This window comes from Pelophylax lessonae, assembly GCF_965119305.1.
Source record: "Pelophylax lessonae genome assembly, chromosome: 2".
Lineage (NCBI taxonomy): Eukaryota > Metazoa > Chordata > Amphibia > Anura > Ranidae > Pelophylax > Pelophylax lessonae.
In genome coordinates this window covers 101305565-101330680 of record NC_138769.1, presented here as the reverse complement: position 1 = coordinate 101330680, position 25116 = coordinate 101305565, and the positions used below count along the sequence as shown (strand labels likewise).

Sequence of the window (25116 nt, the reverse complement as noted above, 5' to 3'; positions counted from 1 at the left end):
TATTTGTGAACCATTCCATTGTAGATTTTGCTTTATGTTTTGGATCATTGACTTGTTGGAAGAGAAAACTCTGTCCCGGTCTCAGGTCTTTTGCAGACTTCATCAGGTTTTCTTCCAGAATGGTCCTGTATTTGGCTCCATCCATCTTCCCATCAATTTTAACCATCTTCCCTGTCCCTGCTGAAGAAAAGCAGGCCCAAACCATGATGCTGCCACCACCATGTTTGACAGTGGGGATGGTGTGTTCAGGGTGATGAGCTGTGTTGCTTTTACGCCAAACATAACATTTTGCATTGTTGCCAAAAAGTTCGATTTTGGTTTCATCTGACCAGAGCACCTTCTTCCACATGTTTGGTGTGTCTCCCAGGTGGCTTGTGGCAAACTTTAAACAAAACTTTTTATGGATATCTTTAAGAAATGGCTTTCTTCTTGACACTCTTCCATAAAGGCCAAATTTGTGCAGTATACGACTCATTGTTGTCCTATAGACAAGAGTCTCCCACCTCAGCTGTATATCTCTGCAGTTCATCCAGAGTGACCATGGGCTTCTTGGCTGCATCTCTGAGCTAAAAGTACGAGCTAAAAGTTTAGAGGGACAGCCAGGTCTTCGTAGATTTGCAGTGGTCTGATACTCCTTTCATTTCAATATTATCGCTTGCACAGTGCTCCTTGGGATGTTTAAAGCTTGGGAAATCTTTTTGTATCCAAATCCGACTTTAAACCTCTCCACAACAGTATCTCGGACCTGCCTGGTGTGTTCCTTGTTCTTCATGATGCTCTCTGCGCTTTAAACGGACCTCTGAGACTATCACAGTGCAGGTGCATTTATACAGAGACTTGATTACATACAGGTGGATTCTATTTATCATCATTAGTCATTTAGGTCAACATTGGATCATTCAGAGATGCTCACTGAACTTCTGGAGAGAGTTTGCTGCACTGAAAGTAAAGGGGCTGAATAATTTTGCACGCCCAATTTTTCAGTTTTTTATTTGTTAAAGTTTGAAATATCCAATAAATTTCGTTCCACTTCATGATTGTGTCCCACTTGTTGATTCTTTACAAAAAATTACAGTTTTATATCTTTATGTTTGAAGCCTTTAATGTGGCAAAAGGTCGCAAAGTTCAAGGGGGCCGATAAATTTCGCAAGGTCCCGCGGTGCCAACCGCTCAGCGATAGGGCGGCCGACATGTCCGGCCGACCTGCTTCCCAGATGAAGTCATCGGCTGCATGCACTGTAAATATTTCCTAAATGGTGCATGTTTAGGAGATATTTATAGCACCTATAGGTAATTATCAACAAAGTGGGTTTACAACCACTTTAATGAGATCATCCAAGGAAACTCCAATAGGTGATCCCCCACAAATGGGAGACCAGATAAGGCCTTAGAAATTTGATCCGTAGACCAGCATTTCAGCCAGATAATACGTCAAAGACCATTGCTGAGACAGTCTGGAAATAAAAAGGAGCCGCAGACAAACTGTAGCCCCGGGACCAATTCATCCACCAGCTCCACAAAAAGGCAGGGGGGAAGCTGTTCCCCCTTTAGGTCACGACATAAATGTTTAGCCCACTCAGTCAGACTTTGCGACACCAGGGCAAAAGTAAATACTGGCCTAAGGGCCGAACCAGCCACAGTGAACATATGGCAGGTCAGAGACTACGGGCCTATTAGCCGGATTTTTAAAGGCTGGGGACTCCTCAACCCAAAGGAAGGTGGCCTTATTTAAACCTGGAAACCGGTGAGTCCACTACAGGTGGGACAGTCTGCTTTTTAAGCAGGGAATCCTCAAAAGGATACCGTATCGCAAAATGCTTAGGGACCGTAAAAGTGCCTTTTGGACAACCCCACTGTTGAGTGACAATATTATCAAAGTAAGCGGGAAAGGGGGGGGAACATCCTTGCTGCCTTGGAGGGCCTGTGTGTGCCAAAAGGGAAGGCGCATTAGCTGCATCCTCCATATTTAAAGCTTTACACACTGACACAATCAGCGCATCCACCGGTGCCTTTTCATGCTTGGCTAGAGGAGCAGAGGAATTAGCCTCACTATCTGAGCACACAGGGTGTTTGGACGCACACCCAGAAGGGTAACTCGCATCCGTGGCGGCCGCATCAGATTCAGGAACTGATGAGATAGATGAAGCAGGTGAAGACGGGGAAGGCTTTTTGCTAGCCTGTTTTCCAAGGACCAAATCCACCTTAGACACTAAAGACTCCAGGGACTGCCGGTCAGTGCAGTCAGGGATTGTTGAGACCCGGAGGGCCAGGCAGCCTCAGAGGGGAAAAATGCTCCAGGGACTACATTAGAGAAGATCAGGACCCACAAAAAAAAAAAAAAAGTGTTCACCACTGTTAGGGACACCCCCACCGCACTGGCGACACCACAGGGTCCAGCACAGGGCACTACCACTGTTATATCAGAGAGGAGAGAAAACCCCACAAAAAAGAAAAACCACCACCGGGCAAACTGCACACCCTGCAGCGATCAGGAAGAGAAAGATCCAGGAGTCAGCACTAGGGAATGATGAGGGGCTCCCACAGCTGAAATCACCATTTTATAGCATCAAAAACATGGGCGCCGCTATTTTCAAAGAGAAAAACAAAAAAACACACAAAAAAGGGCCGCCGAGGGTACACAAACATGGCCGCCGATCTACAGCACAAAAAGCCACAAGAAAATGGCGATGCCACGTGGCTCCCGGGGGTCCAGGGGGCACCAAACACGATCCCCCCACTGCCAGCGCAACACCCGAGACCAACAAAAAAGGTATGGCCACCCCATGGGAGGGGGAGGTAGGGTGTCCGCAGATGGAGGGGTAACAAGTCCGCAGAGGACCATCGAAAAGGGGGGGGTGGGACGCTACATGGGAAAGAGGGGAACCCATGGGTCCGACCGTCCCAGGAAGGGGCCCACGTCCACCCCAAAAACCTCCAGGGTTAGAAGGGGGGCAGCTACTTACCATACCAGGAACTGGGAGGGCACCGCTCCTGACAGACCACCGCTCCATCGGAATAGGAGGGGCTGTCGGCCAGGAGGAATGCTGCGACTCAGGCCGAGGCCAGGTCGTATGCGCCCTCGCGAGACGTTTAACTCACAGGCCAGCCCTTGTCCAGTGGGGTTACGCCGCAGACGACCTAGCACGGAACTGAGGCCTGCGCACGCACACTCACTGGCCAGACTGGGGGGACCCTCTGGATCTAGATTATCCTGTCCGTTGCCCAGTCTGGCAGTTGATAGAAGATTCTCACAGGAACAAAACAAAAAAGATAGGGAAAAAATTCCATTTAAAAAGGAAAAAATTGCCAGGACCAGAGATCCCAGCAAGGAACTAGGTCCTTACTCCTGATTAGGCAGAAAAAAAACTGAATGCCTATAGCCGACAGTGGGAGTATACCCCCTGGGACTGCCCCATAGGTATAGTCAAGCTTTTTCCTGCCTAGTGTCCTACTCCTGTAGGGGCAGTATAACCCAATGGTCAAGAAGAAGAGAAGGAGCTGTGTCCATCAATGAACGAAAAAGAAATTCAAAATTCACTCCTCGACATAAAGGGAAAGAATGTGCAGCATGAGTGACACTTTAGCACTCCGTCCCACAGCATTACCCCTTCTTTCACCAAACCAGCAGCAACAGGTAGTAAAGGCACCCAGCAACCTAATAAATTGAAACAGCTCCCAGTGCTCGGCCTGATAGTCCTCAAAGACCGGGCACGCAGTGAACACACACCAAGGGCCCTGAAACTGAAAAGTACTCCACAGCTACCTTTCACCAGAACTAAGTCTGGAAAGTGCCTTACACAGATTTTATGCCCAAAATCCACTTCAAGGCATCGTCAGTCTGGACGTGGTGCTCCAAAAGCCAAGCTGAAAACAATCACACTGGAAAGCTGCATTTGAAAAGGACAACGCTCCAGCAGTGATCTAGAGAAGACTCTTGAAGGAAAAACAAAAAATAAATTTAGCCTTAACACGGCACAGCTAAAGAAAATAAATCCATAGTCCTCAAACCACAAGCAAAACAATGAACCATGCTGACAGAGGGAGAGGTTATACTGTGCTGGCCTAAAGTTTGCCAGTGTCCAATCCTCCTATAAGCAGCAATATATCTTAAAGATTAAAGACTTCCTGTATCCTTTATCCGGCAAGAATTGAACTACAGTCCTCTCCCAAAACTCCAGCAACTGGTCTCATCAGGTCCCAGACATTTGCAGAGTGTTGTTAAAAGAAGGGATGCTTCAACGTGGTAAATATGGCTCTGTCCCAACTCCTTTGAGACGTATTGCTGCCATTGATTTCAAAAATACCTTTTTTTTTTTCCTAAAAGGGTACATTTTCTCCCTTAAAACATTTGCTTCCTTTTTTTATTGTGAATTATATACGGGTTTAAGAGATTTGCAAATCATGAAATTCTGTTTTTATGTAGAATTTACACATCTTACTGACTTTTTGGATTAAGGGTTGTATGCATCTGTTCCAATGCATTGCAGTAACAGTGCATTACACCAATGCATGATCAATGAACACACGTTTGCAGGTAGGGGTGCAATTGATTTTGAATGGCACCTCAACACACTAGGGTAATGCGGCCCCAATACACATGAGTTGGAGCACATCACATGGACTACGGGGCATTGAGGTGCGATGCATCAGTAAAAATGCTGTATGCCCAATGTGCAATATTTCACGGTAGTGCATTGGCTGCCCATTCAAAAAAAATAGGCTTTATTTAATGCAACACACAAAATACAATGCATCAGATTTGAAATGTGTAATGAGTAAATGGGCCCTTAACGTAAACGTACATATAATTACACACATTGAAATCCCAAGTTGTAGAACTATTAAAAAGTAGAACATTCTAAGGTGGGAAACATTTAGGCTACCTTCACACCGGGTTTAATGCCAGTGTGAATAGTAGTGGCCCTTCCTGTGTGCGTCCAGCAGATCACTGCAGGTAATCACTGGCTGCGCAGGGAGCTGCTATAGGTGTGGCACCTGGTGACCTGTCGGCATAGTGAACGGGGTCAGTGGCCGCACCTAGCTGCAGCAGGAATTGGACCATTCCCACCAGCCCTAATAGCCTGTGTGAATACAACCTTGAGGCTACCCATACATCCTCTTCACGGTAACATTATATGATGACTGCTTTGCGGCTCCCCTCTCTGCATACAAATCCCTCTACTCAGACTGTATGAAAACATTACAATCTAGTGGTAGTTTATTCTGTTAAAACGGTTGCAACTCAACAGTTGAATCAAAAAATCTGGAACTTACATTCATTATAGTTTGCTTTCGAGTCAGAGCAGCATATTCCAGGTAGTAAACGGAACCAAAAAGCGTTGCTTGTGCCTGTCTAAATCCCATGCTATTGACTGTGGAAACAGACTCAAAAAAGTAGACACTAGCTGTTATCTTTTTAAAAAATAAAAGGTCACAAACCTGAATAAGTGGAGCATATAAATACCTAAGCAGAGATGACTCAGTTTAAACTGTCAAAACTACCAGCAGGCTCAGTTCACACTAATGCGATTGCAGACATTGCATGTGATTCACACTGCATTCCTGTGCGCATCACAAGCAATGTCTCTGCGGTGCAAATTCAGCCATACAATTTGTACGGCTGAAATCTCATCGCATTCGGACCAAATTGGTGCAGGACCCTTGTTTTTTCCGCACAGAAATTGGATTGCGTGGGTGTTCAGACCCACGCGATCCGATTCCACTGTTCTGGGAACTGATTTAGGGGTGTCATTAATTTTATATTGACACCCTCAGCGGTTTGCTGAGCACAGGAATGGCTGCGGTTCCTGCATCGCACCAGCATGAACCCAGCCTCACAGTCACACAATGGTAAGATACAGTATCTCACAAAAGTGAGTACACACCCCTTGAATTTTTGTAAATATATTATATCTTTTCATGAGACAATACTGAAGAAATTACACTTTGTTACAATGTAAAGTAGTAAGTGTACAGCTTGTATAACAGTGTAAATTTCCTGTCCCCTTAAAAAAAAAAAAAACTCAGCCATTAATGTCTAAATCGCGGAGTACACCCTAAGTGACATCCAGATTGGGCCCAATTAGCCATTTTCCCTCCCCGGTGTCATGTGACTCGTTCGTGTTACAAGGTCTCAGGTGTGAATGGGGAGCAGGTGTGTTAAATTTGGTGTTCTAGCTCTCACTCTGTCATGAGGTCCCATGTTGAACTTCCAGTGACCAGCATGAGAAAACTGAGGAACTGAAAAAAAGATTTGCTGCTCTATATAAAGATGGCCAAGCTATAAGAATATTGCCAAGACCCTGAAACTGAGCTGCAGCACGGTGGCCAAGACCATACAGCGATTTAACAGGACAGGTTCCACTCAGAACAGGCCTCGCCATGGTCGACCATAGGAGGTTGAGTGCACCATGCTCAGCATCATATCCAGAGGTTGTCTTTTGGAAATAGAAATATGAGTGCTGCCAGCATTGCTGCAGAGGTTGAAGGGATGTGGGGGGGGGGGGTCAGCCTGTCAGTGCCCATCTAAAGATGATGCACAAGAGAGCCCGCAAACAGTTTGCTCAAGACAAGTAAACTAAGGACATGGATTACTGGAACCATGTTCTATGGTCAGACCAAGATAAACTTATTTGGTTTAAATGGTGTCAAGCTTGTGTGGCGGCAACCAGATGAGTAGTACAAAGACGTGTGTCTTGCCTAGAGTCAAGCATGGTGGTGGGAGTGCCATGGTCGGGGGCTGAATGAGTGCTGCCGACACTGGGGAGCTACAGTTCATTGAGGGAACCATGAATGCCAACATGTACTGTAACATACGGAAGCAGAGCATGATCCCCTCCATTTGGGGACTGGGCCCCAGGTCAGTATTTCAACATAACGACCCCAAACACACCTCCAAGACAACCACTGCCTTGCTAAAGAAGCTGAGGGTAAAGGTGTTGGAATGGCCAAGCAGGTTTCCAGACCTAAACCCTATTAAGCATCTGTGGGGCATCCTCAAATAGAAGGTGGAGGAGCGCAAGGTCTCTAACATCCACCAGATGTCGTCATGGAGGAGTGGAAAAGGACTCCAGTGGCAACCTGTGAAGCTCTGGTGAACTCAATGCCCAAGAGGGTTAAGGCAGTCCTGGAAAATAATGGTGGCCACACAAAAAACTGACACTTTGGGCCCAATTTTGACTTAGGGTTGAACTCACTTTTGCTGCCAGTGGTTTAGACATTAATGACTGTGTGTTGAGTTATTTTGAGGGGACAGCAAACTTGCACTATTATACAAGCTGTTCACTCTTTACATGGTAGCAAAGTGTCATTTTTTCAGTGTTGTCACATGAAAAGATATAATAAAATATTTACAAAAATATGAGGGGTGTAATCACTTTTGTGAGATTAATGTTGTGTACACAACATTAGAGGTCTAGATCTTTAGATCTACTAATCACTTTGTTCCCTTTGCTTGTGCATCAGATGCTCAGGCTGAGCTACCCAGGTATGAGGCAGGTTTATGTATTAACTATTTGGCCCCAACACAAAGATTTTGTGCAGATAGGAAAATAGGTTTGGATTCATGACTAAGATTGTACCTAAAATATTTCTAAAATAAAATCGTTCTAAACCCCTAGCTGGTTAATATTAAGCTTGCTAAAGTACCGTATATTAAACTGACATTTTTTTAGATTCCAGAGGTATACAGTAATGCACTGCTACTGTGTAACAAAGCATAGCAGGAAGCAGAGCTTGGATTTGTAAGCATCTATTAGAAACTATACTTTGATAGAAAAAACTGAAAAAGGAAACCAGGATGGGGAACGCTCATATCATGCTAAGAACTAATGCAAAACAAAGCGTAATTAAACTTGAGTAGACCATTTAACTATAATTATTGCAATAGGTTGCAAAAACAAACTAAATATCCCAATTAAAGAGATAATTGGATTTTTGTCTTACCGTAAAATCCTTTTCCCTGATGTTTATTGACAGACACAGCGCCAGAATCTTAACTATTGTGTTATGCTGCCCCGTACAGGAGTAGGACACTAGGCAGGAAAAAGCTTTACCACACCTATGGCGCAGTCCCAGGGGATATACTTCCACACTCTGCTATAGGCATTCAGTTTAGTCACAGTGTCATTAGAAAAATAACCCAACTCAATAGAGGGGTAGGTGCTGCGTCCGTCAATGAACATCAGAGAAAATGATTTTACGGTAAGACAAAAATCAGACTCTTTCGTTCATTGAGGGACACCGCTTCATAATCTTCTTAACCTAACCTATGCAATGTCCCAAAGCATTTTTAAAACATGAGGGGTGGGAAAAACACAGCAGAACAAATTCCCAAAAAGGCTAAACCAGGAACAAGTGGAGCTCACCTAGAAACGACAAACCCTCAAAGAGGACCAGGTCCTCTCAAACAGCGGCCTGCAAAACCTTGCAGCCAAAGGCAGCATCCGCAGATGCCAGTACATCCACTTATAAAATGTTGTGAAAGTGTGCACAGAGGACCAGGTGGCCACCCTGCAAACCTTTATCACTGACGCCTTATGGCGGAAAGCCCAAAAAGGCACTAAGCGTCCAAGTAGAAAGCGCCTTACCAGGGAACAGAGGGAACCAGACCCTTGATAGAATAGGCCTGCACCATTGTCTGTCCATCTGGAAATGGTCGGGGCAGACACATTCAACCCCTGGGAAGTCCATCCATAAGGACAAACCGTAAGGCAGATTTCCTAAAACGACTCGGTTGTACCCTTAGCGCCCGACCCACATCCAGAGGCAATATCCCTAAGATGTTTTGACTTGGGACACAGGGAAGGCAAAACAATGTCTTCATTCAGATGCCACAACCAGAAACAACCTTAAGAAGGAAAGACCAACAAGGGCGAAGCCCACTTTATCTCTAAGCCACCGGGTAAGGTGAAGGACAATACATAGCCACGAGCTCTGACACCCTGTGTGCAGAAGTAATAGCCACCAAGAAGGCTAAGTTTTGGGACAATGTAAGCAGAGGAAGCTTGTGAATCTTTTTGAAAGGTGGTTAATAGAGAACGGACAGCACCAAATTGAGATCCCACGGAGGCAACGGAGACTGAACTGGGGGAGCCAAGTAGTGAACCCCCTGAATAAATGTACGAACCAAAGAATGCGTAGCCAAAAGACGGTAAAAAGACTGCCAAGGCTGAAAATCCGAGCCACAGAAAGGGAACAGGGTTGACCCCCAAGAGACTCACCACGCAATGTACGTCTTGCAGGCGTGATGGTAAATCTGCCTAGAGGTAGATTTTTAAGCCTTTAATAGCGTGGGAATCACCGATTCAGACAACCCCCTATCCTTCAGCACCTGGCTTTCAACAGGGACCCTCACGTATCCTGGCTAAACAGGATCAGATTGTCTGGAGACTGTGGATTCTTGTCCTACTTGGCAAGAATCTCTTTGCAGAGGTCTCAAGTGGAACTGCCTCAACATCAGGCATAGCACCGGCATGCAAATCCTGAAAGATGATAGAATGCTGGACAACAGAGCCAAATCGCATTCTGCAGCTTTTGGAGTTTTTTTCTCCTGGAAGAAACACCCTGGCTGAAGCAGAGTCAGACCCAAATAGTCCAATTGGTGGACAGAACCAGAGCAGATTTTTGGAAGTGCAAGTTCCATCCCAACTCCTGCAGTCCGTACAGTAATAATAATAATAATACAGTAATACCTGGTAGTCCTTTAGAGAAGTCCAAGACTCTGCTCACAGTAGAGCATCCAGGTAACCTGTACGGCAATCCCCGGCCGACACTACAATGCCAACACCGGGGGCAAACACTTTTGTGAATACCCGAGGAGCTGAGACTTTTGTGAATACCCGAGGAGCTGAGGCGAGACCAAAGGGTAATGCCAAGAATTGATAATCCTCCTCTCCTACGGCAAAGCGGAGGAAACGCTGATTACCGACTTATATTGGAATATGAAGGTAAGCGTCCTTTAATGTGGGGATGCTACTACCGCACGAATGGACCCAATTCAAAACTTCTGTACCCGCACAAGGCGTTTCAAAGCCCTGAGGTCCAAGATTGGACGTACCTTGCCTTCCTTCCTGAAAACTGTAAACAGGTTTGACTAGAAACCTTGAAAACATTCCGATTTTGAAACCAACACAATCCCCCCTTGTAGTAGAAAGTCTTGTACCGCCCCAAGAGACCCCCCCACGGGCGGTCTGGGGACAAACGCAGGTTGGAAGGAGAGAAACTCACTGGCGGATAAGGCCGAAACTCGATCTTGTAGCAGGACCGAACCAGCTCGTGCACCCGTCTTTAATCAGGGAGGTGCATGGGTTCACAAAGAAGCAAAGACGTCCCCCCACCTCATACAAGGGGGAGGGCGCCTCTTCAGGCAGAGGAGGGATTCTCTGCAGGTCTGGAAGAACCTGCTCTCGGCTTACCAGACCAGGTCCTCTTGGAATCTCCGGAGGAGATCCTGAGACTTCGATCCTTTGTCTTGATCCTGCGAGATGAAAAGGCCGCATATGAGCTGAGAAAAAAAAAAAAAGGGGCCTACGTCTGCGAAAAGACTCCTTGCCCCTGGTAGCCTGTGGAAGAAAAATAAATACTTTTCCCCCCTCCCGTAAGACCCTTAATGATATCATCCATATCATGTGCTGAAGGACCACTGCTGTCACGGACAGCCTAGAAAATAAGGGAGCTGCATCCAGAGAGGCATCACAGACAAACTGCAACCCCTGGACCAAAAGGTCCGCCAGTTCTGCAAGGGCAGGGGGAAGCTGTTCCCTCTCCATATTTTTGCGCAAATGCTTGCCCACTCCATTAATGTCTGGGACACCAATGCTATGGTGAACACTGGACTGAACGGCCACAGTAAACATACCGGACCAAAGTTTCAGCTCTCCTGTCAAAGGGGTCATTAAAAGCCGGAGGCTCCTCCACCGGATTAGAGTGGATTTATTCAGCCTGGAACCTGAGAATCCACCCCTGGTGGGACTGTCCACTTTAACAGGGACTCTTCAAATGGATGCTGTCTAGCGAAACACGTAGGCACCGATCTATTCTGTTTAGGTCTCTGACTCGCAACAATTTTGTCAAAATAGGTGGGAAAAGGGAATACCTTTGCCGCTTTTGGGGGGCTGTGGGTACCAAATGGGACTGGCGCCTCTGACGCAGCAGCAACCTCCATTTTTAAAGTTGCCCGCACCGATACAATCAATGCATCCACCAGCGTCTATACATGTGCAGCTGCTGTAGAAAAGGAATCATCCTCACTAACAGAGCACTCGAAGTGTGTGGACGCAGACCCAGTAGGGTCGCTACATACTAAGCTCACCCCAAAACATAATCGGGGTAGAATGTCAACTGCGATCCCGCAAAGGGACGCTGGCCAAGGGTCCACAATTAGACCACCTATGAGACCCCACAAAAGAGCCCACCATAAAGGACATAGTCCCCCTTAAAGGTTGGCCGTCCGCCGTGAAGCGGACACGCAGGCAGTGCACCCCCCTGGCGCCACCAGGTTTAGGGGAAGTGCCAAGCTGACCATATGGCCCAGCAGGCCGTTAACCATGGCCTTTTTGTGGGGGCCTTGCCGCAAATAGCACAGATCTTCAGTCCAGCAGATGCCCAAGGGGGGAGTTGGGGGCTTCAACTAGACCCACTGAGGCTTCCCCCCAATGGTGGCACCCAGCATGGCCTGCATGGCCTAGTAGGCCTTGGCCTAAATTTTTAAGGGCGCCCTGCTGCCAGGATGCGAGCCTCAACAGATCCAATCACCCACGGAAGCGGAGTTTAAGGTGGATGCCTATACGGGAGGCAGTGGCATCAGCCATCCTCACAGGGGGTCGCCTCACATAGGTTTTGCCGATTAAGCGTGGCTTAAATTTTAGGCAGAATCCGGCCATGTGAGGCACGTACCCACAGATGATAACACAACTGCTCCCCCAGCCCAACAGGGAGCCTGAGGACATTGCTGCCCTAGTCACCAACCCCCAGGATGGCAGGAAACCCTGCTCAACCCCGTTGCGCCCAAGGAAAAACATGGTCAGCATCAGCAGCTCGGCCAGCAGGAACTACAGCCTACCCCCCATAGGAGCATGTGGCAAAGACCGCTCACAACAGCACCCTAGGGAGAGGAGAGAGGGGGGCCGAAAAACCCACAGTGACCATTTAGAGGGGCTGGGGGGGGGGGGGGAGGAAGTGGAACCCGGGAGTCCACCTGTCCCAGGGAAGGGCCCACGTCAACCCCAAACGACCAGCAGGGGTGAGGGGGGGGACACTACTTATCACACCATGGAACTGGGTGTGCACCGCTCCGGGCAGACCACCACACCATCCGAATAGGGGTGCTGCGGGCCAATAGGCACGTTGCGACTCAGGCCGGGGCCAGGTTGTATGGGCCCCTGCGAGACGTTTACCTCGCAGGCCAGCCACCATGCCCGAGTACGCTCACTGGCTGGACTAGGGAGACCTTAAGGATCTAGAATATCCAGTCCGTCGCCCAGTCCAGCAGTTAATTGTAGTTCTCACAGGAAGGAATTAGGTCCTTACTCCTGACTAGGCAGAAAAAAAACTGACTGTCTATAGCAGAGTGTGGGAGTATATCCCTGGGACTGCCCCATAGGCGTGGTAAGGTTTTGCTGCCTAGTGTCCTACTCCTGTAGGGGGCAGCATATAACCCAGTGGATAAGAAGATTCTGGAGCTGTGTCCGCCAAGGAACGAAAGAGAAATGTAAAGAGATACAGTAAAACCTTGGTTTGAGAGTAACTTGGTTTGAGAGCGCTTTGCAAGACAAGCAAATTTTTTAAATAAATTTTGACTTGATATACAAGCGATGTCTTGATATACAAGTAGCGCATTGTATAAAAAAGAAGAGAGGAGCCTCTAAAGTGTAGCAATATGGTTACATTTAATGAAGGTTCAATATTTAGCAACTCACATGGTTGATGATTAAAACAGGCACACCTAAGTATGCAGGCATCTGGGGTAAAGCTGTCCACATAGACCATCCTCCGCACCGCCATCTTCATCATCCCTTCCCGCCTGCCCTCCACGAGTGATTCAAAGCCTCACTTTCAGATCACTCTACTGCAGGCTATTCTTCCCCGTGAGGATTGCAGACTGACAGTGGTGAGAGCCGGTGGTTCAGAAGATGGTCTATGTGGACAGCTTTACGCCAGATGCCTGCATACTTAGGTGTGCCTATTTTAATCATCAACCATGTGAGTTGCTAAATGTTGAACCTTCATTAAATGTAACCATATTGCTACACTTAGAGGCACCTCATCTCTCCTATATTCTGTAGCTCTGCTAGATTTTGCTTCTAATCCCCTTGGGAAGGCTACATATTGTGGATGGACATTTTATGGTTACACAACCTATCACATTGCTATAATCTTTGTATATAGGACTATAAACTGAAGGACTTGTGGAACGAATCATTTGAGTTTCCATTATTTCTTATGGGGAAATTCGCTTTGATATAAGAGTGCTTTGGATTACAAGCATGTTTCCAGAACAAATTATGCTCGCAATCCAAGGTTTTACTGTAATTGTATTTTCCTCCACAGTCTGAAGCCTCCAGATTTTTAGTTCATTTTGTTGCTGAAAAAAGCAACAATGAGCTCACGGGAGACAGATTACTAGCTCAACCCAATGCACAGACTCTTTTCCATCTCCAAAAGCTCATTTCGTTGGCAGCCAGTGGTAGCTTCTTCAGTGGTACAAGCAAAAGCTAGAAGGCTGCAGCTCCAGTTGGGTGGAAACAGCGATCTCTTTGTAAAGAAACATTAATTATTTTGTGCAAAGAGCAGGGACAGTAATAGCTGACAGATGTGTACTGAAAGGGCGGTTAACTGGTAACGTTAAATCAGACCTAATCTAAGGTCAGACTTATTTCCAACTTCTGACATATCATGTTCCATAACAGTCAAGATATCATATGCTGGCAACAAGAACAGAATCTAAAATTGTCATATACAAAAATGACCCCCTCACCCGAATTGTGTTCTCTGGTAAAGAAGGAGTCGGCTAAATAGAAAAATTAAATACTTGGACTATTTCTTTATTCATAATGAAAATTACATTTCCAAAAAAAAAAAAATCAACATTTACAAGTAGGTGTTCTTTGCTGTGTGACAATAATGCTTTCCCTATTATCATCATCATACTATTACTGAACATACCGATGTTGGCTTAGGTTGACTTTTTGTTGGATATAAAACAATCTACAAGTTGCAAGTTTAGTCATTGACATCTAAATCAAAATTGGTGGCTCTCTTTTGAAGTATATAAATCTATATAAACCAGTCAACCTAACAAAATACCCAGGAACAGCAAATGAGGCGGCCCAAACCCAACGAGTTTGGCGTTAATTTCTTGTCCTTTTAAAAACTGTATGCTAGGAAAATAACTAAATCAGACAACCAGAGTCAACATTGAGCATTAAAAGATTTTTTTTTTTTGCGAAATAACTCTCCAAAACATGGACAAAACTAGATGGAAAAAGCTGAATAACACTTGCAGTTGCAGCTGTTAAAGGATGTATGTAGACAAAAAAAAAAAAAAAACAAATATAGGGCAAAAATTTGTTTACTCGATACAAGACTTCACAAAAGAAAGATCACATCCAAGTAAAAATAGGACAATATTCTTGCGTAATTTGAAAAGCACACTCAGAATCAGCCCATTATTCAACCATTTTTTTTTTTTACATTTTAACATAACAACATGTATGTACAGCTGTATCAGACTTTAAACTGCATTGATTTACAATAGAAACATATTTACAGGCAGTTGAAACTGCCACGCTACCAGAAGTTTCCAAAGTGCAAGGCACTGCAAGTCTCTCTGGCAGTGGAGGGATTACACAATATCATCATCTAAAATGCCTTAAAAACAAGCTTTTGCGCATTTTTTTTACGTTGTAAAGATGTTACCTGTATTTCAGAAACTGTACAGAAAGCATATAGTTTTGATTCTTGAAGAATCCTTACTTAAGCAAAGGCCATCTCAATCCTAGCAATGCAGGACTTTCTTGACACAGGACAAAGCAGAGGGTTAATAACTTTATACATTTGTGCAGTACTAAATCAAAGCAATTGTACAGTTCGTTGGAGACCTCTACAGTCTATGGCAGCCTTTCTCAACTAGGCTTCCGTGGAACCTTAGGGGTTCCTCCAGATATTGCTAGTGGTCCCTTGAGCAAAAACAATTCTACCTCTCAAGTATGTAACCAGCAACACCAATGACCTTTTCACCCATTTGTAAGGTGAGCAAAATTTTCACTGACTATCATTTGAGTATCCTCCCACTAACAACAAATGTTAAGAGCATTCATATTACTGGCCACACATTAATTGGGGCCATTCTCCCAGAGAGCACCATTTTAAAGTGGTCCCTCCTCTACTGACCACAAATATAGGGAGCCCCTTCGCTACGGAAAACACCAAATAATTTTACTGACCAATAATGTTAGGGGGCACTTCTCCACGGACCACCAATGTAAGGGTGAAGACAAGGTTTTATTCCATTATTATTACTGAAAACAAATTTTTGTACAGATATGCCAATACACCTTTGATTTGAGGGGCTCCTCCGTGTCAAAACGGGTTGAGAAAGGCTGGTTCAAGGGATAAGGGGACTGTATTTGTTGGCAGTGTAATATCTAATAGCTTAGTTCTAATATACACAATTGTACAGCTATCGAAACAATCTCTAGGATTACCAAGTGACTATCCAACTGAGGATTCTGTGTGCTACTTGCATTGAAATTGCTTAATCATTTAGGGTGTCATAACTTGAATTCCTTTTAATAAAAGTGTTAAGTGGATGTGTAAAACTATATATTAAAAAAAAAAAAGAGAAAAAAAGATTTCAGCATTTAAACAAGCTATGGAACCCTTCACCATGTATGAAAATGTCCTGAAGCTGAAGTGTCTTTGACCCCCTATAGTTGGACAGTCTCCTCCGGAAAACCGGAGATGTTAAATTAGGTAGAAGATAACTTATTTCTAACAAGCTGTTAATTATTTTCCCCCTTTTTTGTAGCAATTAGGTTATCTATTCCCTTACTTGGAAAGATCTCTTCATGATTATTCAAGTAAACAGAGATATTCTGTAGATCTTCAATTTAAAACATGAAACAGGTAGTTGTGGCGTCTTCCACCTTCAAGGTATTCTGCAGTTCGTAACAACATTTTTTTTCATGCAATTCAAGGAGGAAAAAGCTAATTCTAAAGTACACAGAATTTCAACATTTTATTATTATTTTTTTTTTTCCAGAAAGAGGCAAAACATTGTTTAGGCTGTCCTAGTAACACAACGGGGCTTTTTTTTTTTTTTTTTTGCAAAAGAGGCTAATTATACTCTTTAAGCTCTCCCCAGAACACACTTGGACATTATTTTTTCCCACTCAACTTTAAACTGTGCAACTATCAGCAAGATGCTGTGAAAACCAATATTGCTACAAAGTATGACACTGGTATGAAAGGTGGCAAGAAACTGCCGTCTGACATCAGAGCATTGTAAAGCAGGACTTACGAAACAAACGTTTGGGCTGACAACATGCACAGTAAAATAAAATAAAAAAATCCCCTTTCAAAAATTATTACTTTAAGCTAGAGAGCTGGCGGCATTGGTGTATCTTCAAACATCCTAGTTTTAAAACCGGTTTTAATTGTATTAACATACAGCATGATTTATTTAATAGGGCCTGAAAAAAAAAGAATTACAAAAGACCCCTGAAAGGGTCCCAGACAGCTGTTACACTACAGAATTTAATGGAGCTGCGTACACTGAGGCATTGGCACCAATTTTTTTCAACTTCAAATGGTGTCAATAAAGCATGTTTGAAAACTGAAACTCGACTAGAAACAGAAGATTTATTTTTAAAATGCAGACATGGCTATATACATATAAAGCAAAATAGCTGTCTTTTTAATTAATGCAAAATATAAAATGACAGCACTTTTTAAATTTTAGAGCAAAATCTATACACTATTAAGGAGGAACCAATTTTTTGGTCCATGCAAAGCATGAACTTGAAATTTTTCATGTACGGTATTATATACACTCTGGGCTTAGGCACACAAGCATCTGGTGATATAGCAGGTGCCACCAAAGGTCAAACCCCATTTATGATGATTAAACCGGCAGTTAGTTATATTAAGCTTCTATTTAAAGTGTTAAAGTCATTACGCATTTATTCTGTCTTATGGGTATTCAGGGCCACAAAAGGTTTACTTGAAGAGCTGTGGAACAAACTTAAAACTTTGCACAGAAAGGAGAAAAAAATAAAAAATAAAAAAATATTTATATGTCCATTGTTTGTAGAACCATACAGTTTCTGCACATCTGGGGCCTGGTTTTCTCTGCTTTTGATGTAGCCGTTAGGAATCAGTCCTTAGTGTTCTTTAATGACCAGTTTGCAACCAATCACAACTCACGATCTGGAAGCATTATGTCCATGTGAGGCCATTAAAGAAGGGAGGGTCTCAGCCCATCAGTACGTTGGTTTGGCAACAGGTATATAAGTGTGGTTAATCCACCTTCCTCAAACAATTCTAGAACTGTAAAACAAGAAAACGCCATATAGCAAAGCTGGATTTATAAATGTATGAACGACAAATAAATGAAGAAAAATAAAACACTAGGGAGGCATTTTATTTCAAGTGCACCTTAGGCTCAGTGAATGTAGAATTTGCCGAAGTCAAATTCAAGAAAAGCTGGATGCTTACTCTGCACCAGCTTCACAGGCTGTTCCATTAGATTAAACATCACAAAGTCCATTTTGTTTGCACTGCTCTATAACTTAGTCACTCATTCAGCTGCTCTTACATTCATATGTACGGAGATCATTAATGTTGTATGTTCAACACTGGTTTGTCAGAGGTGAAGAAAACTCATACAGATCTCAGTTATAACTACAAAGCCATGTACATAAAAGGTTTATTTTAAATGCAGACAAAATTATTATGTTACGTACATTTTTAAATAGTAAGCTGTAGCCCTAAAAAAAAAAAAAAAAAAATATCACACAACTCTGCATTCTAGATTTAAATCTGCTAATCCCTCTAGACAAAATTAACAGGCAACTTTACAATACAGAATACATTTCTTTCACAAAAGGGCAAGTTTTTTTTTTTTTCTAATCAGTGTGACAGTCTAGAGGCTCTTCTACCATCAAGGAGGTCCAGCACACAAGTAACCTCCAAATACCTAGAATGACAGTTTGCACACTTCACTGGGGAAACTGCTGCACACATACTACATTCCATCCAGGTCAAAAACATCCAAAAGTACTCAGGAATTGGGTTATGAAAAACTGGAAGTGGTTTGTCTCCATGTATGTGGAGGTTTCTAATTCAACACATTTACCATACTATGACCAATGTGGTCTCCAACTCTGCCATTTGGCAAAGGCAAAGTGCAGCAGGAGCTAAAGGTGGAATGGCCAGAGGGGGTCTTAAGGAGGGCCACATATAAAAGCTCCAACTATGTTAGCAGTTTTAATGGGGTGGGTGTACAAACAGTAACTAGGGAGCTGAAATTTACCTTTCCTGAGGAAACGCTGCTTAAAGTGGTTGTAAACCGTTACATGTAGCCAGTGATGTGACTGGCCTCAAGTGATACACAGATGAATAAAATCCTCCTACATAAGTTTACAGCCAAAGTCTATAATTTATACAGCTTGTCTAGACTGTGAGGGAAAAAAGGGGGCGGAGAGCTGAAGTTACACTCTGCAGAGCTCAGCGAGGAGTGCTCTGAAAGCTGATTGGAAGGAAAGGTTCACACCCCCCTTTACACAGCAACAGAGCTGAGCCAGTCAATCAGCTGGAGGTCCCTCCCCTGTCCCCTTTTTTTCTTTTGGTGTCAAGAAAACTTGGCAGAAGTGATTCATGCCAATAGAGGAATGAAGCAGCAGACAGAAATTACACTTAGTGCTTTTAATTTAGACAAGTACACACTAGAGAGGGATATGCTTTGTTCATATTTCAAGTCTGAGGTTTACAACCACTTTAAAGCTGTCACCAGGGTTTGTCCAAAATTGAAAAGCCTAAGGCCTTTAGTCACGATTGCTACTGATAGGGAGGAACAATGAATCCAAATACTAATCATCCCTTTTAATCTGACCCTGGCATTGGCACAAGAGGGAAAATGAACAGCATTTTCAGCCCTATTTGTGGCTCTACATTTATCCATCTCAGTCTGTCAACATTTAAGCATTAACCGGTTGCCGACCGCCGCACGACTATATACTGCGGCGGTCAGCCCCGGCCAGGCAGAGTGACGTATCGGTACGTCACTCGCCTGTCACTGACTTGCGAGCCTATAGCGAGCGGGCGCGCGCCCGCCGAGGCGCGCGCCCGCCGCGGCTCGTTCACAGGCAAGTCAGTGCGTGTGACCGGCGGACTCGATGTCCGCCGGCCACACTACGATCGCTCCTGTGAAGGGAGAAAGACAGAGCAGCTTGTGTAAACAAGCTGCCTGTCAGTTCTCCCTGTGTAAAAGTAAAGATCTGACCGTTCTACTATGTAGAACGGTTGATCTTTGCTTTTACACCAATAGCCATGTCCCTACACAGTAGAAAGCACGCCCCTAGGACACACTTAACCCCTCCCTTCCCAATAAAGTTAACCCCTTCCCTGCCAGTGTCATTTTTGCAGTAACAGTGCATATGTATAGCACTGATTACTGCAGTAATGTCACTGGTAACCCCAAAAGTGTCAAAAATGTCAGTCAAGGGTCCGATCTGTCCGCCGCAATGTCGCAGTACCGAAAAAAAAATCGCAGATCGCCGCCATTACGCGTTAAAAAAAAAAACACCAAAAATGACAAAAATCTTTCTCTTTGTTAGTAAACGCGATAACTTTTGCGCAAACCAATCAAAATACGCTTTTTGCGATTTTTTTTACCAAACATAGGTAGCATAAAACAAATTGGCCGAAAAATGTTAAAAAATTTTGATTTTTACTTTTTTTTTTGGGGAATTTCATATAAAAAAATGTGAAAAATATTGTTATTTTTGCAAAATTTACGCTCTTTTTTTGTTTATAGCGCGTGATCAAAAAATCGCACAGGTGATCAAATACCACCAAAAGAAAGCTCTGTTTGTGGGAAAAAAAGGACGTCAAATTCGTTTAGGTACAGCGTCGCACGACCGCGCAATTGTCCGTTAAAGTCACGCAGTAAAAAATCGCAAAAAAACCCCTGGTCCTTTAGCAGCCAAATCCTCCGGGGCTTAAGTGGTTAAATGCCAAAAACCCTTGATTATGTTATGTCAACATATCCAAAGGCATAAAGCAGACTTTCAAACACTGTAAAATGGCTTTTCAAAAAACCAATACTGATTTTGTGCTCTGAGATGACTTGTTCTAAAAAGACACGCTGCCATCTTGCCCACTGAAGGTAAAGTGAAAGCATAGATCCCAATCCTGACCACTTTTTTCACCTCTCCAGTGCTATATCGCTGCCCCTTTCCTCGTCTGCAGCAAAATAGAAAATACCAGGTGTCGGCTGGTGTGATAAATTTGAGGCAATGCTGCTGTAGCCACACACTTTAATATGGCAGTTCTAAGGCATGGAAGCTTGGCCAGAGAATTGCATAAAGAGATCGAAATTTCCTCCATACCCAGAAACACTGGATATTCTTAAAGTAGCAGACCAGAAGGAGCAGTGGAGGAGCATTGAAAAGGTGAATTTAGGTAATTGGGATAGGGATTTATTCAGACACAGTCTCTTTGCCCATAACAATGTGACAGCCTATTTAAGTATGTGTGAGCACTGGATTTAGGCAACTGCAAACAAAATTTTTACTAAAACAATTTCAGCTGTATCAAAGAAGAAATAAGCATGTATCTCTTACCTGTGAGGGACCTGTGTTGGTGAAAACATCATCCTTGATCTCCTCTGTCTTTTTATCCACAGGAACCCATTCACCGTACACTTTATCGGACTCCTTTTTCCTGTGCTGAGATCCTGAGGACACTGGAAACTCCTTGGTCAAAGTTACCTGATTTTTCGGAGCTGGCTTCAAGCTAGGATTCTAATGAAAAACAAAGAAAAGTCTTAGTTCTGCAACACAGTTACCATCAGAAATGAGACAACATAACTTAACTCACAGATCTGTGTATCAAGAAAACTTTGGAATCAACTTTTACACACATTAGAATGGAGGATAAACATAGGAATATGAATACTAATACAGTTGCCCAACTAACATTCTTAATATGCTTAAAATGGTATTAAACCGAAAAGCAAATATTATATTACAGCTTACCAATTCTTATGTGTGATGGCTGCATTCGGTATCGTTTTTTAGGCTCTTATTTTAACCTGGCTATTCTCCCAGTAAGAGTTTCAACAGAACAAGCTGTCCTGTAGGTGTAGCAGTTAGATGGTTGAGACAAACCATTTAACCCCGGCATGGATGGTTACAATGATCAGCTTTTATGTAAATCTTTTATCCCAAAAGGAAAATAACAGTTTGTTGTAACTGCCTAAAAAGTGTTAGCTGGAGCTTGGCTTCAACTATTTGGGGTATCTGAATCTGCTAGTCCAGGGGTCTCCAAACTTTGTAAGCAAAGAGCCAGTTTACTGTACTTAAGACATGGGGGGAACGGACAGACTGTGGCTATTGGGTGTAGAAATTGTCCTGGCAGTGGGAACAAACAATATAAACAGTTCTTCCCCCTGGTACATGTAAACATGTGTTAGGGGAAGGAATAGTGCCCCATTGATGGTGACAGTGGGCGGAATAGTGCCCCATCATTGCTGTCAGTGGGTGGAATAGTGCCCCACCATTGCTGTCAGTGGGTGGAATAGTGCCCCGCCATTGCCGTCAGTAGAAGGTATTATGCCCCAATGTTGGTGTAAGTGGGAGGAATAGCATCTTATATCAGTGATAAGAAAAGTGCCCCAAGGGCCAGATGAAGGCAAGCAATGGGCTAAATCTGGCCCCTAGAACGCAGTTTGGAGACCACTGTGCTAATCCATCTTACATTCCCCTCCCCCAGACTGCCAGAGCTGCTGGCCAAAAGGTATCTGCTGCTCCTTTATCCAGAGTGTAAGCACGCCAATAAAGGAGGTGCGTTGCTGGCCAGATTAGTGGATGAGAAGGGGCTCCCACCACCGAAATCAATGCCCACAGGGCTCCACTGTCACGGGCCGCCGCTGTTTTCTATAGCAAACAACTGCAAAATGAAATGGCCGCCGGACTACACAAACATGGCCACTGTGCATTGCAGTACAAAGGCTATAAGAAAATGGCGGCACCACAAGGCTCCTAGGGATGCAGGAGGGATCCCTGGGCCTCAAGGATAGGCACAGGCAGGATGGGGGGCCCTGGCGGAAGCCACCACCAGGTACAACCCCCCCGCACAGCAGATTGTCCGATCACTGGCAGCACAAACCCCCCCCCCCCCCCCCATCACCAGCATAGCGCCCTTCCCCCACCCCAGGTGGTGTACCAGACCACCCACAAAGCCCCAGCATTAGTGGAGGAGGGTAGGATCGGGGGACAGGTGAGGGAGTGGCTAAAAGGAAGGAGGGGAACTCTTCAACCCCAAAACCCTCCAGGGGGAGAGGGTGGACAGCTGCTCACCATACTAGGAACAAAGCAAGCACGGCTCCAAAAAAAACCTCCTCTCCATCTAAATGGGCGGGCTGTCGGCCAGGAAGAACGCTGCGACTCGGGTCGAGAGTCGGTCATATGCGACCTCATGAGGAGTTTAACTCGCAGGCCAGCCCCTGTCCAGTGGGGCTATGTTGCGCCCGACCTAGCGTGGAGCTGGCCAGGCTGGGGTGACCATTGGATCTAGATTATCCAGCCTGTCGCCCTGTCCAGCAGATTGTAGATCTTTCAGGAAGAACCAGGAGAAAAAAAAATCTTATCTATAAGAAAAAAATTGCCAGGACCAGAAATCCCAGGAAAGAAATAGGTCGTTACTCCTGACTTTTTTCTGCCTAGTGTCCTACTCCTGTAGGGGGCAGTATAACCCAATGGTTAGGAATATCAGCAGCTGTGTCCCTCAATGAATGAAAGAAATGCACATTCATTTTTTTTGTAAAAAGGTGAACTCTATCTTTAACAATGAGTCACCCTGGTGTGAACTGACTTGTATGAGGGTGGGAACAGCAGGAAAAGAAAAAAAAAAAAAAAAAAACAGTCCCCAAGGCCAAACATAGCCAACCAGGCAACATAGGACTCATCAGAACAACAAGATGAGGGCCACCTGAAAACCAAAACAGTAACACCCTCAAGGCCAAACAGCCCCCTAAACCGCAGCCTGCAAAACTTTGCGGCCAAAGGAAGCATCCGCAGATGCCAGCACATCCACCTTATAAAATTTGGTAAAGGTGTGAACCGACCAGGTCGCCGCCTTGCAAACCTGCAGCACAGATGCCTGATGGCGAAAAGCCCAGGAAGCACTAAGCGCCCGAGTAGAATGCGCCTTGACAGGGAAAGGTGGAACCTGACCCTTAATGGAATAAGTCTGCACAACTGTCTGATCCATCTGGAAATAGTCGCAGCAGATGCAGCCCTTTCTTTGAGCCATCTGTGAGTACAAAGAGCGAGTCTGACTTGCGAAAAGACTCAGACGCCAAATACACATTGATCCCCCGAACATCATCCAGGGTATGCAGAGCAAATTCTTTAGGATGTGTAGGCTTAGGGCACAAGGAAGGTAACACGATGTCCTCATTTAAGTGAAAACTGGAAACCACCTTCGGCAGGAAGGACGGATCTGGACAAAGTCCCACTTTATCCCTGTGAACCACCAAGTAGGGAGGACGGCAGGACAACGCCGCCAGTTCCGACACCCTGCGCGGAAGTGATAGCTACCAAGAAGGCCACCTTCTGGGACAAGGTAAGCAGGGGAATCTCCCGAATACATTCAAAGGGAGGCCTCTGGAGAACTGACAGCACCAAATTAAGGTCCCAAGGTAGCAACAGAGGTCGCACCGAAGGTACCAAGTGTCGCACCCCCCTGGATGAAGTTACGCACCAGGGAATGGGTGGCCAATGGCCTTTGGAAGAAAATAGCCAAGGCCGAAACCTGACCCTTGATAGAAGATCGGCCCCTGAGACAGTAGATCCTCCCTGAGAGGAAGTCTCCAAGGAGCGTCTGTGACAAGCCTGACCAGGTCGGCGTACCAAGCTCGGCGAGGCCAGTCTGGAGCATCAAGAATGACTGGAATCCCTTCCGCCTCGATCCTGCTAAGAAGTTTTGGCAGCAACTTGAGAGAAGGAAAGGCATACATCAGCTGGTACTGACCCCAAGGGGCCACCAGCACGTTGGCGGTGTCTGCCAGAGGGTCCCGAGAGCAGGCCACAAACCTCTGTACTTTCCTGTTGATTCGAGACACCAACAGATCTACGTCTGGAGTGCCCCAACGAAGACACAACTACTGGAACACCTCTGGATGCTGGGACCACTCCCCTGCATCTAGGGCCTGGTGGCTGAGGTAATCCGCCTGCCAATTTTCCACTCCTGGAATGTGGACAGCAGAGAGAGCTGCAACATGGCGCTCTGCCCAACGTAGAATGCCTGCCACTTTCAGGGCCGCAAGGACACTCTTGGTGCCCCCTTGGCATTTGACATAAGCCACGGCCGTGGCATTGTCCAATTGAATGCGCACTGGACAACCCACCAGGCGTTTAGTCCAGTGGGCAAAGCAAAGCCGGATCGCTCTCAGCTCCAGGACATTGATCGGCAACCTGGATTCCTCCAGGGACCAGACTCTCTGAGCCCAGAACCGATCGAGGACTCCCACTCCACCCAGACAGACTTGCATGGTGACGATTGTCCAGTAAATAGGGAGGAAGGATTTCCTCAGCTGGAGCATCGGAGATCAAAGCCACCAGATCAGGGATTCCTTGGTCCCGTAGCTTAGCCGAAGGTCTAGAGAATTTGGGTGCTTGTTCCATCTGAAAAGAATTTCCTTCTGGAGTATCCTCGTGTGGAATTGAGCGAAGGGGACCGCCCCGAAGGACGACACCATCCATCCCAGAATTCTCATACAGGTCCGAAGGGACGACCAATTGTTGGGACATCAACAGCTGAACCACAGTCTGGAGCCTTTGGAGTTTTTCCATAGGAAGAAACACCCTGGCTGAGGACAAGTCCAAAGTCGGG

The 25116-nt window shown here is 45.1% G+C and overlaps 1 protein-coding gene across 1 annotated transcript in view; it reads right to left on the bottom strand.

Moving 5' to 3' along the window:
• SON (SON DNA and RNA binding protein) overlaps positions 1-25116 on the bottom strand; it is a 301593-nt gene that overhangs the window by 81023 nt on the left and 195454 nt on the right. Inside the window, exon 9 of the mRNA XM_082247959.1 lies at positions 20844-21023. Coding sequence (XP_082104085.1) covers positions 20844-21023 — 180 coding nt within the window. The remainder of the gene's footprint in view (positions 1-20843; positions 21024-25116) is intronic.